This window comes from Eschrichtius robustus, chromosome 2 (genome assembly GCF_028021215.1).
Source record: "Eschrichtius robustus isolate mEscRob2 chromosome 2, mEscRob2.pri, whole genome shotgun sequence".
Taxonomy (NCBI): Eukaryota; Metazoa; Chordata; class Mammalia; order Artiodactyla; family Eschrichtiidae; genus Eschrichtius; species Eschrichtius robustus.
The window spans coordinates 101,091,703-101,109,472 of record NC_090825.1 but is presented as its reverse complement, the minus strand read 5'-3'; the positions used below and the strand labels follow the sequence as shown (position 1 = coordinate 101,109,472).

The 17,770-nt window shown below is 41.9% G+C and overlaps 2 protein-coding genes across 2 annotated transcripts in view; both read right to left on the bottom strand.

The window, feature by feature from the left end:
• The window catches only part of SNCAIP (synuclein alpha interacting protein), a 147,567-nt gene that overhangs the window by 73,688 nt on the left and 56,109 nt on the right, over positions 1 to 17,770 (bottom strand). The window contains exon 2 of the mRNA XM_068535766.1: positions 175 to 277. Coding sequence (XP_068391867.1) covers positions 175 to 234 — 60 coding nt within the window. The 5' untranslated portion in view covers positions 235 to 277. The remainder of the gene's footprint in view (positions 1 to 174; positions 278 to 17,770) is intronic.
• Positions 11,158 to 12,147, bottom strand: LOC137758907 (uncharacterized). Its single transcript, XM_068534865.1, is given in 1 exon segment — positions 11,158 to 12,147. A coding segment is annotated over 1 exon segment (990 nt).

Here is a 17,770-nt window from a genome sequence, read left to right as displayed (position 1 = left end):
TCCTGGTCCAGGAGGCCCCCAACCCACACTTTGTCTGCCATAGCAGGATTTCTGCTGTCGATTTCTAAACGTGGTTGGAAAAGTTTAGGATATACAGACTACGACAGAGAAAGGAGCCCATACAGAGGAAGGCAGAATCTCCTGAAAGCATTGCTTGCAAGTAGCGATACTTACAGAGATGTCATCACTGAAGTCAATTTCATCCAAATCAAGGTATTCAGGGGCTTCCATCATTCTTCTTTGCACATTTTGAGTAAGGTCAAATCCTTATAAAGTCCTGGACCCGACAGAAGCACAAAAGAAAAGCAAAACGGTTAGCTGTTTTATAACCAAAAATTATATTTATATTTAGACAAAGTGAGAAAAGTCATTGGGTGCAAGGGCTGCCTTTGAGCACACTTCCTCCCTTTGAATGTCCCCAGCCGGGCTCTCCAGAAGCAGTAAGCACAGCTCCTCCAGGCTCCCCAGGGGGCTCCCTAGGGAGCAGCCTTGGTCCTTTGCTGTATTGCATTTGTGCCTGTTTGTCTTTGCCAGAGCAGTAACTCAGGTCAGACTCTCCCCTTGTGATCAATATTAAGATTGACCCAGCCCACATCTACCACTACACCTTGGGTGAATGCAGGGGCTTCGAGGATGGGGAGCAAACCTTGAAATCTTAGGACAACCATATTTAAATGTTTATGTGGGCATATCTTTGGATCCTGGGCATGGGGTAATGAATACTGGATCTCCATGGTAATAACACAAGGACAAGGCAGATACTAACTTACCAACAATAATGGATATTTCAGAATTTGTAGTACAACCTCCAGTTCACCCCTTCAAAAAAAGGATCTAAGTAGAGATTTAAACCACAGAGTTATTGCATTGCCCCCTGCTTCTAACAGCTTTGCCTGCCGATGCCAGAGTGACCCGACACAGGCGCCAGAATGTCCTCAGTCAGCACTTGCCTTGGGGCTGCCTGTGGCAGTTCTTTAAATCTGTCAAGGAAGATATATCACCTCCCAGTTCATTTTCCCATCACTTATCCTCATCACCATTGGCAGTGGCAGTGGTACCTACAGATGTCAGGAACAGAAATATAGATCTCCTGGCAGTGCCTTGGCGAGCAGTTATCTTCCGCAGAGCAAACTCCCAGATATCGAAAAAGATTCCATTTCCCGTAACTTGTCTTTCTTATTATAGAAACTGTCTTATGTACTCAGACTCGAGTATCTGAAATAATTTGTTTTTTTTTTCTTTCGGATCTCTAATGAAGGGGTACCTTGCCAAAGAGGAAGGGGTACCTTGACAAAGAGTAAGGAGTACATTATTGGGAAGGGAAAATAAATCTAGGCTGATGAAAATGAGCTTATCGATATAAGATCAAGAATGTAAAAATACCTAGTTTTTAAAAGGAAACTCTAACTCTGAAGGCACTGATTTCTCATTTTGAGGTTTTTAAAAAATTTACAAAAATAGCATAATTGCAACAAAGGGGGAAAACCACTCTCCATTCCATACCTCAAACCCATGACTTGACTCAATTTCCAGTGCTTCCCTTCCTTCCCTTCCCACACGCATATACCATTTTTACATATTTTTAATTATAGTGGATACGGAGTTGATCCAAAAAAGAACTAGGATGCTACTACCATGTACAAATGTGATTATCCATTTAGAATAAATACTAAACATTCTTCTGAAATCACAGTAAAGTTTAAAATAAAAAGAAAACCAATTTGTATTTGATGGCTAAATTAAATTTTATTATTTATAGAAATATAAAAATTGGTTCTTAAACAAACTTCTTGGTGCAAAAATATATCACTTTTCCTCTAAGCCTCACAAAGCTTTTCAGAGAAAAACATGGACACTCATACTTGCAAATTACTCAAAATAACTTTCTCTTCCATTCTGGTGGATTCTGAGACAATCCAGACTCTGGATTCCAACTTGTCAACTAACAGACTTTCTTCCAATCCAATTTCTTTTCACTAAATCTGTACTCCACAATGAACTGTTGATTTACAGACTGTTCCCAAGGCTTTGGTGAACACAAAGATGATTCTGGGTGTCAGGATGGGGTAGAGACAAGCGCAGTATCACCACAAACATGGAAACACGAGATGAAGTAGAAAAACATGAGTCAAAGCTGGGGACCAAGCGGATCTCTAAATATATGGAAATACAAAACTAAATACAAAATGCAAATGGACACATCTTAACTAAGCATATTAACAAGTAATCGTTGAGTCCCTGTTTGAGGTGTGTTGAACAACATGAAGAGCAATTTCCCTTTGAGCATAGACATTCTAATGGAACATATCCAGTGGATAATATAAATCATGACACCAAGGCACAGAATCTTTATATTTGGACTTGGAGGTTGGTAGTGAGATTGTTTATTCTACAGAACAGAATATAAGAGTTACAGCAGTGCCAGCCCATTATAGGAAGGTCATATTTATCTCAGTGGGTTGGATGGTCCAGCCTCAGACTAAGTGGTCCAAGGCATACAGGATTCTCCTTTACTTCCCAATGGACCCCCATATGTGGCCATCTCCTTTAACATGCCTTATTCTATCTACAACACAATTCCGTTTGTCTAGTTTCAATGCTTCTTTCTTTCAACGTGCCACCTTGAAAGTATTACATCCTTGTTTATAACGTACAGAAATCCCTGTGGTTCACCAATCCTGGCCACATTCCCAACATCAATTGCTTCTTTTCACTGGAGGGTGAGTCCATGGTTGTCCCAGGGATCCTTATATTGCCTCTTCCTTCCCCATCTGCCCTTCCACTGAGCACATAGCACCCTCGAGCACTCACTTCTGAGGAATTGGGATGTGACTGGAGGGGATGAGGTCAGGTTTAGAGCAGCTGCTGCAATTAATCCAACATGATAAGAAAACTGAGCTGGGCTGTGGGTGCTTTTCTTATTGTGCTCTTCAGGCACTGCCTCACCCCACACACCCACTGGGACCCAGCGAGTGGGACCCAGCGAGCCCCCGTTTCTGACTGACACACAGGCGCCGATGGAATGCACAGCTACAGAGGGCACAGACCAGAGGCCCAGGGGCCAAGGCTGGCCCACAGACGTGATCTGTTTGGCCTTAGCAGTGTTTCCAAAAAATTGACTCTGTTGCCAACTTGTAGACCTTTGGTGCTTTCACATAAGATTCTAGATTTCTGGCTTCACTTAAAAAATATCTGGAGCTCTGGGAGCACAGGTCTGCATTCCCCATGATAACAATTGGCTATAGCTGAGCTGCAGCTGCCCTGTCTACAGGGCGTGTGCTCCCAGCTCCCCCCCACTCCCACCCCCCATCGGCTCTCCTCATCCACACATCCTGCCTGGCTCTGGGGGCATTTGAGTCTTTGACCCTTCAAAGGAATCCAGTATTAAACATGAAGTGCCATCCTCCTCCCTTTCCTTATTAGTGCCTTCTGCCAAACGCTATTTCCTTCATTTGTATTCTAACGTTGAATTTGTATGCTACAATTGTTTTAAATTCTCATACCACAACAGCAGTAAAACGAAATTTCTTACCAATAAACGACCAGCATGTTACAATTTGTGCTTTTCCACAACCTCCATTTTATCTCTTAGTATTAGAAAAAGAAAACCTTCAACAAACATAGTAAAATGCTACGAGGTGGGGATTACATTTCCTTCACTTTACAACCGGAGGAAGAAGAGAGGTCCTTGCCTTGTTGTCATTGGCGCTGTGCAGTCACACGGTGCCACTTCACTATTGTGACTGGGGGGAGGGCGGAAGCTGTGCCAGTGACAAGCCCAGAAAAAGACTGAGACCGTCCTCCATGTGGCCAGCCGGGCAGCTTGGATGCGAGAAGGCCGACCCTGCTCAAGGTCGATGAGAGCGGGTGGACACCTCAGTGGAAAATATTTTTCAGCCTCCCCAGAAAGGGCAGTCCAGCTTAAAAGCCTTTACATGAGATTTTTACTGCTACACATCATAGTTGCCCTGGACCCCTCTGGGACCTCAGAGCCCAGTCATTTATAAATTTGTACTGCACCCTCATGCCACCAGCCCTGTGCCTGCAAGCTGCAGTCACTGGTCCCAGGTCCTCTGAGGACTTTCTCCTGTATTGCCACACCTCTCCCCTCAGCACACATCTTACAAGAGCCGTGCACCTCAGGTACTGTTGACCGGTTGAAATCATTCCATTTCAAGCTCAGTTGGGCTTTTAATTTCTCTTCATTGACACTGGCAAGTTTTAATTTGTTATGCACTGAAGTAGGTATGTCATGCGTTTAAGCTGTTTCTAAGTGTGGGGAGAGGTGAAGGTAGAGATTGGGCAGGGGGTGGGAAAGCAGAGAAAGGGAAAGGAAACATTTTCCAATGGCTTAGCTCTACTCCTTTGGGTAGGAAAAATTATAGGGAGGCAAAGAATACAAATATTAGAATGTGAGGACACAGGGCTAGGTGGTTAGGACCCAAATGCCATGTAGAAGCTATTGGTGACACATCGCACCCCTTCTCTTGATGTGCCCAAGGCACTGGGAGAAACTTTACCCAAACTCCAAATTGAGGTCAGCTAGAGCGGGAAAAGACCAAAGAAGTAATGAGCGTCAACTGTGCATAATGCCTGTAGGATTTTTCCTACTCTCAGAGTTTTGATAAATTGCCAAGAACAGAAGTCCCTCTAGTGTCTATTAAAATGTACAGTAGAGGCTCTGGCCCTAATAGGTCTATCAACACCATGTCACCTTCTCATGGGTGACCTCAGTGATGGCCCGACTGCTTCCTTCAAGAGAAGACTCAATTTAGGAAAAAGCTTCAAGTAACTAGGAGTCCAACTGAATAATAAAAAGTAGGCATCGATTTAAAAAATAGCCTCCCCTCTCCAGTATTAGGATTTTCAGGTGACATTTAAAAATTTTTTTTATAGTGACTTGAAAACTGACTCTGAAAATAATTCCGAATGAAGACTTACAAAAATCTGTTGGGTAATGGCTTGGAGTGGCCGACAAAATTTCTTTGAGAAACTACCCTCATTTAATGTACACAGTCTGGTGTGCTTGGCTCATAAAAGGCTCACTGATTTGTAACTACAGTCACAGATCACATAAATTGCTCTACTGAAATTCTTCTTAAAATGAATTGCCTCACTCCAATTTATAAAGAGTCAGCATGGACTCATTCTGATGGCTCATGTTACACAGATTTCTCCTTTTCTGCCAAAGTCACTATTGCTACATTTACCAGTGTACTAGGAGGCCTGGTAATTAAAAGTAAGTTGGGCTTGTCAAAATAAATGAGCAGGGTACATTCGGTGATGAGGTAACCTCGGTCGATTTGCATTACAACTTCTTTCTTTACTCTTTAATCCACCAATACTTGGGAAAACACAGCAGCTGTGTACACCCTCACACACACACTTGGCCAAATTTGTACTGGGATACATTTTCAGTTTGAAAGCCTACGCATAGATACTGAACTTTCTTTCATATAACGAGAGTTCAAAAAAAAAAAAAAATCACAAACTACGTACTGGAAGGCTTGGGTGGAAAAAAGTGGAATATACGAAATGTTGTCCTCAGTTGGCTCAGTAGCTTGGCTGGCAAGAAAGCAACTCATTCCAAATGTTGGACTCAGTTTCTTTCACTCTTTGATTCAACAGTGGCCAGAAGCATGGCAGTCACTAAATGCCTAGTCTTGAAGCAGAAAAATGATAGAGGCAAGAAATTTCTACTGGAAAGAGGTAACTGAAGGAGAGCCAAGAAGTACATATGAGGAGAAAAGGGAAAAGCACAAGCTGTGTAGATTTCATCCCCTTCTTCATTTATGGAATATTCCCGCATGTACGTGCTGGGTAAGACCAACACTACTCTCCACGCCAGGATGCAGCATTCAGTACAAGGCGGAAATAGACAAGAAAACAAGCCATTACAATATACTGTGGTCCTACCTAGGGGGGTGGGATAGGGAGGGTGGGAGGGAGATGCAAGTGGGAGGGGATATGGGGATATATGTATACGTATAGCTGACTCGCTTTGTTATACAGCAGCGACTAACACAACAGTATAAAGCAATTATACGCCAATAAAGATGTTAAAAAAATGCTAAAAGAAAAAAACGTGGAGAAGAATGAAATCAATATTTAAATAATAAAAGAGACAATGTATGTTTTCTAGGAATTCAAAAAAAAATGTATACTGTGGTCCCTGCTGAGACAAATAAATACACAGGAACCTGAGTCACTTAACCTAGAACTTGGAGATGAGGGAAGTGTGACTGGTCCAGGTGAGGTCTAAGCGGAAAGCTGAAGGGTGAGGATACAAATGATGAGGGAGTCAAAGGGGCAGGACGAAGTGTTCCAGGTAGAGTTACAGCACGGGCAAAGGCCTGGAGGTGAGAATTCTGAAGCAGGATTTCCAGAAGAATGGGTAACATTGATTTAACACCCGTTGCTGTTTTTGCTTCAAAAAAGGGGTCTTAAAGGGTGATGGCCAGCGTGGATGGGTAAGCACAGCCGTCAGGAGAGTATTTCCAAAGCCAGAGTGTAAACAGAGCACGTGTTGGAATACCAAATTTTCTGGCGTGTTTGGAGAAAGTACAAGTGAGTATTTGCTATCAAACAGGAGACTCCAATGTACAGTAATATGTTGAGCTTGCTCCAGCTTGGGGGCAAGGGGAGCTGCATTTCCTGTTTGAATGCTCACAAACAATTGTGACGCAAAACTTCATAGCAGGGGCTGGGTCTGGGCGCCTTTACGCATACTCTCTCCTGTGTGTCTCACAAAGACTGGGAGACAAATATCTTTACAATCTCCTTTGTGGAGGTAAGGAAACCAAGGCTCAGTGAGGTTCTGTGGTCGCCTCACACACAGGGCTTCTGGTGATACGCCTGCCTTGCTCCCTTATTTCAGCTTGCCAAAACTGCAGGGGTAAGGTAACACTTTGCCCGTATCAAACATTTTATTTTTTTCAAATCACCTTAAATATTTGTTTTTAACCTTTCTTAAGTACAACTCTGTGAGAGGGAAGCAGAGGGTGTCTATCGCAGTTTGCAATCATATCTTTCCTGTTTTGAAGACAGCAAAACTCAGGAATGTGTCGGCCAAGGTTATGTACTCCTAAATAGGGGCAAAGCCAGCTCAGACAAACCACTTCCCGATAGCAAGTCCAGAGCTCTTCTGATTTACCCCCTGGACTATTCTGAAACATGGCCGTGGCTCCGAACCATCTAGGCCAGAATTCCATAGGCATCCTCAGTCCTGAATTGTACTGCTGTGGGTGTTCACGGACCATAACTCCAAACAAATTGCTCTTTCCTCTCTCCAGCAGAGTCTAAAGAGAATGGTAGGCATGAGGATCATTAAAGAAAAGTGTATAGACCTTTGTGAACCTAATATACCTTATCCACAGGTGTCCCTGAACTGGCCAATAAAGCATTGTATTCCATAGTCAATTGATTTAATACCTCAACTTCATCTTCAAAGAAAATTTGATTATGACCATCTTTCCTCATGTCTTATTGAAAAGGCAAGTAAGTAAGGGCTTCCCTGGTGGCACAGTGGTTGAGAATCTGCCTGCCAATGCAGGGGACGCGGGTTCGAGCCCTGGTCTGGGAAGATCCCACATGCCGCGGAGCAACTGGGCCCGTGAGCCACAACTACTGAGCCTGTGCGTCTGGAGCCTGTGCTCCGCAACAAGAGAGGCCGCGATAGTGAGAGGCCCGCGCACCGTGATGAAGAGCGGCCCCCACTCGCCGCAACTAGAGAAAGCCCTCGCACAGAAACGAAGACCCAACACAGTCAAAAATAAAAAAAAAAATAAATTTTTTTTTTTAAAAAAAAGAAAAGGCAAGTAAAATACCACTGTACTAGGGAACTTCATTCTAGAGATCAGGAATGTTCTGACAAAACCCTCTAAAGGTTGGTCTTTTTGTAGTTTTTCAAAAAATTGAAGTATATTTGGTTTAAAATATGATCTTTTTTTAGTTGTGAGCCCTAGCTTGTAGTTTAAAATTCTTGCAAATGATTTGGGGTTATTTCATTATTTCTAAAATCTGACACTGAGAATGAACTAACTTATACCAGAACTTTAGAGCCTGAAAGGACCTTAGTTTTTAAGCCCTGAGGCAAAGGTACTTTTAAATTTGTATTTGTGTGTGTGTGTGTGTGTGTGTGTGTGAGAGTGATGTAAACTGAGTTTAATATTTAAAATTATTTTCGGAAGAGGAAGGGAAGAATCCATGCTCACAGTACCTGAACAAAAGAAGATAAAAGAATGTAGAATAGAAAAAAATATAAACACATGTAAATACACGGAAATATGTATTGTGTTCAGTTCTGGATGCCACTACTTAAGAAGGCCACAGGCAAACCAGAATATGCCAAGACAGAGCAAGGAAGTCAAGACAGCCAGTGGCTGGCAAACTCTGCCTCATGTGACATAGCTAAGGAAATATCCAACTTGGAGAAAAGCACTCCTCTCTCTCTAAGAGTCTAAAAAGCCATCGGGTAAAAGGAGGATTTGCCTTCAAGGGTAGGAAACTTTTTGGAGGAAGTTTCAGGGATGCCAGTCTCAGCAAATACTTCTTAATAATGGCATAAATGGAATGGGCTCCTTGATAAGATCACAACCACCCCAGCAAGAAACTGTTCCTTTAGAGGTTTGGAGAGATATTCTGAGGGAGAAAGATGAGAATCCTGCATTGGAAAGGAGGAACAGATGACCTTCTAAGTCAGAGATTCTGTGCGGTCCTGATCCAGGACCTCACGACCGTCCTGACCAACTCTGACCCCTCTCCAAGGCGCTACCATGACAACCTTTGTCGAACTTCCTTTATCCTATTTCATCTGCCATCCTGATCCCACCAGGAATGCGAATGAAATATGGAGGTTAAGGGAGAGGAAAAGAGAGAGAGAGAGAGCCAGAGGGTTAAAGTGAGAATAATTTTAAAAAGCGAACTGGAATGTTGTTCATTCAGTGAGAATACAATTTACTCTCTGTTGTAGATGAAAACTTATCAGTTCCACAAGGACAAAACTATGACCTAACGAGGCCCAAACAAAAAGAAAATATCTGGGAAGGAAAAGGAAACATTTTTAGCACTGGGAAGTTGAGCCTGGGCGTATGCCAACCATGTCCTGCACTGGCTTCTGGAAAGGAGCTATGGAACTGGATCCCTTACCCAGTTATGTACCGGACACTCTCCAAATCCAAGTTCCAGATTTTCGGCGCACCTGAAGTGGTCATGCTTTACTCTTGATTTTGCAAAGATTGCTTGATTTCTACAGTGGATGTGTTTGGCAATTATTATTGAGAATGTATGCAGCACAGATGAGAATCCTGATTCTCCTTTTAGAGAGAAGTAGACAAAACAGCACTGTGCACGGGAGCATTAAAGACTACATCAGGAGTCGGTGATCTTGGCTTCGTTCTCATACCTCTCATCGTTTGTGAGCATTAAACTTCTGGGTAACCCTAGACCAGTGGTTCTCAAAGTTCAGCCTGCAAAAGAATCAACCAGAAGGCTTATTAAAACAAAATTGCTGGGTCCAACCCCGAGAGCTCCTGGTTCAGTAGGCCTGGGTTGGGGCCTGAGAGTTTACATGTCTAACAAGTTCCCAGATGATGTTGATTCTGCTGGTCCCAGAACCCCATTTGAGAACTACTACCTAAGAGCAATGGCTGATCCCAGCCCTGGCTACATCTGCACTTAATTAAAAGATGGTGACCTCTTCCCCACATCCTCCATCTCCACAGATGTTAACTTCATTAGACAGGATCCATGCCTAGTGCCCTTCTGATTAAACTTCCTCAGAGGACTCAACTAAGCATTTCCCATGAAGACCACCCAGAAACCTCAGAAGGTCTTAAGTCTGTGTGTGTGTGTGTGTGTGTGTGTGTGTGTGTGTGTGTATTTTAATTCCCAGTGCTATACAAGGGACAGACATTGGCCTACCAAACCCTACAAAATTTGGGCCTTGGTTACTTTAAAAATTCCCTTCTCGGTAGCACTTCATGGTAACAAAGATGTTCTAAGTTTCTCCTGTTAATGAGATCCAGGTTTATAATTCTAGATGCAGCCTTTTCAGAGCAAGAATCTCTATTTAGGAATATCCATTCACTAGAACTACAATATAGTAAATCCTATGTCTACTGATAAAAGGAAAATGAAAAAATACAAGAATTGAATAAGAATTAGCTTAAAAATTCAATGCTTATACAACATGTATGCAACATAAGATATTTAAAATTATTAATCATTGAATCTGAAGCAGTTCAAATGGCTACACTGGCTAACTGCAAAAAATAAAATCCTGGTTATGTGTTTTAAATTATAATTATAATGTGCTTATTTTTATTAAAACCAAATTCAGAAAACAGATTATTATGGATATTTTATCAATTCTTCCAATTAAAATGTACCAATTTAATAACCAAAACAGGAAATAAACTCTTTGTAAAATAAATATCCCTTTTTTTCTGAAGAGGAGTATAGCTTGATATTTAGGTGATTAAGTAAGAAGAGTAGGCTAAATGTCTGTAGTAACCAAATATTTGCACATCTGTACATACACACAGGTATGATTTGGCAAGCACTAATTCCTTCATCCAATTCTTTTATCTAGCCCGAATTTACTAAAGATTCTCAGAGGAAGGAAAATGATCAAAATCTATTTCTGGCTTAGATGAGGTACCACAATTGACAGTGCAAAAACTGAACATTGCATACTTAACTAATACATTTCCAATATGTGTCAAAACATTTCAAGAAAAACATAAGATGAAAACACAAGATTACTGTTAAGTACCTTTAGGAATTCAGCTGGGACGTACGATCCTCAGTTTCCACAATATGCTATTTTTTAACACAGTATCTTAACTCAGAGTAAATACTTAATCAATTGTTTGTTGAGTTCACTTCCAGATTGTGATCACTGTTGAGTCAGTCAAGAACCTCTACACTAAAAACTGTGGTATTGTCTAGAAAAACAAACGTTGAGATGACTGTTCTTTCTTCCACTTACAATAACCTTGTGTTCATATGTCTTCTTCTTGCACAGTTTCCCTCAGAAGTTTTTTTCTGAGGAGGTGTCAATCTTCTAGTCCCTCTTTCAGAAACTATAATAGCTATTGATGAGGCCTATGGGGACATCAGCTGAACCTTCCATTGATAGGGTCTGTTTCCCAAAGATTAAAACAGAGTTTTTTGCCAGTAAGCATATGGAGAGAGAATAACATTTGCAGGCTGTGGTGTGGGTTTTTCCTCTTTGGCATCACAGAAGGACATCAACTTCATTTTGTAATTCACCAGCATAAGCAGGAAAGGACTGAGAGCAGAGAAGCCTGAAGAGAGGGCTGTGAGAACAGCTGGAAAAAGGGCACAGGCTGCCAAGTCTTTCATGAAATAGACTAAGACAAAGTGAGAAATCCAAAGTGGAGTGATCAGCCACATTAATAAAATACTAAACTTGGCCCCTCTTAGGATTTCAATTGCTGAATCACCATCTCCAATCCAGATGTCACCATATGTCATCTTCTTTCTTTCCGAAAGCAGAAAAGACATCCAGAAACAGACAAAGACTAAGATGGCTAAAGGAAGACTATCAATTAGAACCAGAAATACTTTCCCATAGTAAAACTCTACTTGCTTGCTTCCAAAGTCAGTTAGGCAATCCACGTTAGGAATCCTGTTAGTAGACAAGGGGTCTGTATCATTTCCTGCATTCAGGTATTCTGATTTTCTAGTATAAGGTAAAACTGGGAGGTACACTGCCACGCCAGCCATCCAAAGTGCAGAAACCACCTTCAAGGAATGCTTCTGATGGTCCGGGTTTGGAGGCTCACTCAAGTGCTGGGCAGTCTGGTAAAGCTTCTGGTAGTACAGCAATGCAAAGTGTAACATCTATGGCCAGGAAGTCGTCAGGGCTGCCATGAAGTGTAGAACTTTGCAGCCAGCTGAATCCGACATGAAACCAGAAGAATAAACTATTTTTATGACATTCACCACCAAGTTTTTAATGAGGTGGACAAATATAAGACTGAAAATCAGAAGAAAGGACGTCTCTAAACGCCCAGTCATACATTTCCTTGTAGAATAGAATAAACACACGTTTCCAACAAAGCTCACAAGGATTAGAAGGGTGCAAGCCATGATCTCAAGCACATCTGCAGAGGGCTTCATGGTAAATGGCAAATCAGTGAGCTCAGACGTCTTCCTCTTCAGTTTGAGTCACTAGGCACTTGAAAAACTTTTAAGAAGTCTTTAGTGAGAAGACTTGGGTTTTTCTAATTCACTACGTTGACACAACCCTCACCCTAAGAGTTCGGAGATGGTTTGTAACAGAATTCTGCTTGCTCCAGCGCTGAGCTGCTGGAAACAAAACAGCTTCTCAAGAGGATTCTGTTTTATCATCTCTGGGGATGTAACTATAACGAGAAAGTGCTAGGTATCGTCACTTCATTAAAAGTTCTCAGAAATGTATTTATAGCACTGTAATGAGGGAGAGAACAAAGTTAAATTTGTGACAGCAAAAGAAAGGTAGCCAGAGGCTGAAATGACCCTCTCCACTCATAAAAAATATTAAAGAAGTGAGGGTGTCTGAATAACAATGAAGATTTCCAAATAACAAAATTACATATATTGTTATTATAAAATATTTTGTTATTATATATGACATTATTTAATGTCAAAATTATATATTTTGACATTAATAACATGATAGAGATTTATGAAGTATAGCAGTTTTCTAATTCCTCTACCATTTTTGCAAAGCAGATATACTATGACCTGTTCTGATGATCTCTTGGGGTTGTTAGGATTACAAAAGAGACGATAGAAAATACTGTGCTGCCACAGGGAAGGGAATAAAGAACACAGGGAGGGAGAGAGGGAGGAAGGAAAGAAGGAAGGAAGGAAGCAAGGGAGGGAAAAGGGAAGGGAGGAAGGAAGACATTTTTATAAACATGGGCATTACATCTGAGACCAAATCTTTAAACTACTGGTTAAAGAAACAGTCTGATAATTTGGAAGTCATTAGGGAGACCCCACCCAACCGCCAAGTGAGCACAAGAGGCTAGGAAAAGATTTCTGTCCTAAGTATGACTGCAGAGTACAAAGTAAGGACAGAAAAACGTCATTGAAACACGCTGCTCAAGTAATTGCTTTCTGGATGAATTCTGTTGCCCATACTGAAGACAAACACTTTTCCCTCTACTCTATTTGCTTGTAAGTTTCTCTGTCAATCATCGTATCCTGTACTGTCACAACACAGGCTTCACTCTGACCCAGTGGTGTTCTGGAGCCAGCTTGCCCTGACTTGAGCAACTGGGCGCATCTCTTCCCAACTCTGTGCTCAGTGACTGCACGTTGGAAGCTTGAAATTGGGTATGCTGAGAGTATTTACACCATGGAAATTAGCAAACGCTGCACCTCAGGGCTTTTGGTGGGGGAAGAGTTGTTCTAATTGGACAATACTGGCCTGACCAAAAAGTACAGATTAGAGTGATAAGAAATTAGCTGGTGTTTTACCTACATAAGGATGAGATCAGTATTAGGTACCCACCAACCCTTTTAATAAGGGTATGTGTAAGAGGTTTATAGCAGTGTTAACAAGTAGGATAGCTGGACCTTGCAATTCCACTGAGGGGAGGTGGAGTTTGGGAGCTGACACTTCCTATTAAACCCCTTAACCCCAGTTGCCTCTTAAGACAGGTAGCCAACTCAGAGTCCCCCCACCACATTTTTCTTCCCTAAGAAACATCCATAACCTCAGTGTCAACTGCAGTCAGTCAAACAGGCACCCTTGAGTTTATACTAATAACAGTAATAATAATATAGTAATAACACAATAATAATGCTCATACTGGTTACCGTTTAACACCAGTTTGAACCAGACATTGTTTTGGTGTTTTGCTTTAATAAATGTAACCTCATTTAATCCTTAATATCATTTTTATGTCACTGATGAGAAAACAAGACCAGAGACAAAAGTAAATTGCTCAAAGCTGCTAAGTAATGGAGACAGGAATCAAAGCCAGGTATGAGTGATTCTGAAACTACTGCCTCTCCACGCTGCGGAGATTGTGGATTTTCTGTTGACTGTTCTCGATCTTTCCCTAATCATTTACAATTGGTACACCCAATTCTATAGGCTATAGAGCCTATAATACGCTCCTCTTGAGAAGAGTTTTCTCGGGTTTATAATACACAAGTCATGCAGATTTTTGGATAGCAATTAGTCTTCTCCATTCTCCTTCAATAATAATAATACCCATTATGGGCATTTACACTTCTGCATCTCAGAAAGATCTTTAAACATTCTGTACACCAGTTCAAGATGCCTTACTTGAAACAGAAAAGGGCTGTTCCCAGCAGTAGTGAGACCCCCATTCCTGACTATGTTTAAGCAGAGGCACAATGCCTGGAGTGAGTTTGTAGATCAGTGAAACACAACCCTAAATAGCAGACAACATACAGCCCACCCTAATGTGAGATTTAATTGGGGGTAATGAATTAAGAAATTATGTGATGCTATCTCTTAAACATGCCCTAACAGTAACAATTTGTGGCAAATACTACTGACTTAGAGCTGACGGCTAAGGGTAAAAAACGTTTTTTAAACTTCCCTCTCTAAAGGCTTACATAAACGTTTGTTTTTCAGAGGATTAGCAAACATGTAATATGTTCCTTTGCATTAGAGCAAAAGTGTGAAACATAAATGTCATTGTTTTCCTTCAGGGTTATTTATATACTAGAAAAATAGCACACATTAAAATATAAGGGGAGTAAAATTAATTTTCCTGAATGTTGGCTTGACTGATGGATAGTACTTTTGTTAACTAAGGCACAGTATGGCTAAAGAGGAACCTTCGTAAGACTGCCTCAACTGGTTGTCTGCTGAGAACCTATCTGGTGCTCAGCACAGCGCTGGACTCCAAGGATAATGCACAGGAGTGGAAGCCACTGTCCCTGCTTTCAAGAGGCATGTGGTCTAGTTGTAAGAACACAGTGATGCATAATACATATGTTATATATATTATGTAACATGTATGTATACATACACGTATATATCATTTCTTATAAGATATATTTAAATAAATTATTTACTAATAATCAATAAATCATGAAGAATACCATGTAATGTAATAAACTGTGTGGTCACGAGCACAAGAATAAAACACTCAGAGAAGAGAGGGACCCATGTGGGCAGAACTATTTTTAATCTCCAGTTCACAGGAAAGGAAACTGAAGCTTGGAGAAGCTAAGCCACTTGCCCTAACCAGCAGGAAGAGGTGGCAGTGAACTCCAGACCTCCTGCTTTCGACAGGTCTTTTTGAAAGGGAAAGGGAAGGGGAAAAGTGAAGCTGCCTGACTGGTGAAGCAGAGGTGCTAAGAAACCTGGAGGCCGACTCCAAGCCTCCCCAAGAAGGGCAGTGCTGAGCTCCCGACGGTGGCAGAAAGCTCATTTCTGAGAGGCACAAACACGGCCCAGGGCAGGGGGACCCAGGAAGCCCTCCTGCGTCCTCCTCCTCCAAGGACTGCATCCTCCCCCAAGGAAGGTAACTGTCACGTGTACACTTCGAGAAGGAAAGAAAAAAATTCTTCCTTTGGAAACTCAACTTTGGTTCTGCCAATCCAACTTCACTGGGGTCATTTGAGAACTGAGGCGTTCAAAGGTTCTCTACGGCTTCCATTTACTTTGGCATAAGATTTAACAGAAAAAGAACTAAGGGAGAATTTATATGGCCCAGGCTGTTTTCCAAATCGCAAACAGCTAAAGTTATTTAGAATTTACTTTAACTCGCAATCACAAGTAAAGTGGTACAGATGTAAATGCTTTCCGTGTGGCTTAAGGCAATCTAGGTTCCCTCAAATGCACGTGTGCGGTTCTAATAGTAAAGATTTGGATTCGAAATCTCAAAGTACTTCGGGTTCCTCTTGATTAGAGGCTGCTGTTACTTTATGCAACGTTGGGTCGGAGGAGAAGAAATAAAACACACTGCTTTCCTTTGGGCGTTAAGTTCTCACAGTAGCGCTAAGATAAACAAATCTTGCAGGCTGAGGGAAGGGCATTTACTCCTTTAAATTGAGTATGTAATATAAATAAATGTCTTTTAAGAAGAGATGCTTGAAACTTGATTCTAAGTCTGAATCTACACGAGGGCACTAGTTTATTTTAATGATCAGTATAGCGCGTATCGGGGAGGGCACGCCTTCTGGAGAGCAGCGCTGCTCTAACCAAGCAGGATAGTTCACTAAGTCACAGAAAGATGCTGCTTGAAATTGTCCGATTTGTTCACCGGCCAGGAACAAACTGATATTTGCATTTTTATGTACAACAAAACGGAGGGAATCACCAAATCTTTTCTCTTGTAATCAATGGCTGCCTGAAGGTTTTTTTCAATTCTCTCTTAAGGCAGTGATTTTGTGACTGGCCTGGGTAGCACTGAAAACCCCCTGGCTCCAAATTAGAAGTGAATAGAGAGGAACTTCAGGCTGGCTGGGGCCAGAGCAATTAAACGGTAATTGCCTTTTAGATATACTAATGTTGCTAATTATATTAGTGTGCTGAGTGCTGGGAAATGTGGATAAGAGCTCCAAGCCACTCTGGTGAGGAAAGGGAGCTAAGATTGATTAAGCCTGGCACCGAGCTGGACCCTTCACATACGTTCTCTCCTAAAATCCTCACAGTAAGCTATGAGGAATTATTAGCTTCAGTAAAGCTGAGTAACTTGCCCACTGGTTCCAGTCGTACGTGACTGAATCAGGAGGCCCACCAGGGTTATGTGGCTCCGAAGAGCAGTGGGTTGGCAGGGCCTTGAGCAAGAATGGGGAGAAATACTGGATTCAAAACTGGAAAAAATGTGGTAGCAGAGAAAGCCGAGAGAATCTGAGAACGAGGCCGTGAAGAAAAAGTCTGCAAGTATGAGGGCCCTGGTGGTGTCTTTCCTTGCTGTATGTGGAAAGGAAGGGCCCAGGATGGGGTAGCTTTGTGGGCAGAATTTGGGGAAGCCTCTCCATTAGAATACAGGAGGGCAGAAGGGGAAGACCTGCCACTGGAAGAAGAAGAGTGGCCCCCGGATGTCTGAGGCTGAAAGGCCGGGGAACCAGGAAGTAAAGTAGAGGGCAGTACCTATACATGACACTCTCTAGGCCAATCTATGAGAATGACAAAGTCTGTCCCTAGGAACCTGAAGCCAGAAGACCTGGGTTAAATCATGTATGGATTGTGAAAGGTTTGTCAGGTCATATCTGCTCTGAGCCTCAGATTCCTAATAAGGGGTTTCCCAGAGACAATGAAATATATGTAGCCATGTGTGTACGTGTGTGTGTGTGTGTGTATAAACAAGCACACACATATGTACACACATATATGTTTGTATGCATGTATATGTTTATGTTTATACACTCACAGTGAGGTGTATGTAAGGTGTGTGTAACAAGGTGATCACAGGTCAAATGAAATCGTGAACCCAGTCGGAAGGCTGCAAAGTGTTATATAACTGCTAGTTTTCTGTGACTAGTTCCTAAAATCCTAAGACAGTCATAGAGGTGTTTTCTGCTTGTAACTGGAAGGTGCTACGTGGCTCTTTGCCAAAGGCTGGAATTCTAAACGCACTGTCTTTGCAGCATAAGCTCAGTTCCTTGGCAGGAAGTTGTGGAAAATTGCCCCCACCTTCTCCAGGCGTGACTCCAGCCCTGAGCCCCTTGGTCTCCATCTCTACTCTATCCTCTAAAGATTAAACCCATCTCTGGCTTTCTGCAGCTGACCACACACATCCTCAAGTCTCACCAACCCTACAAA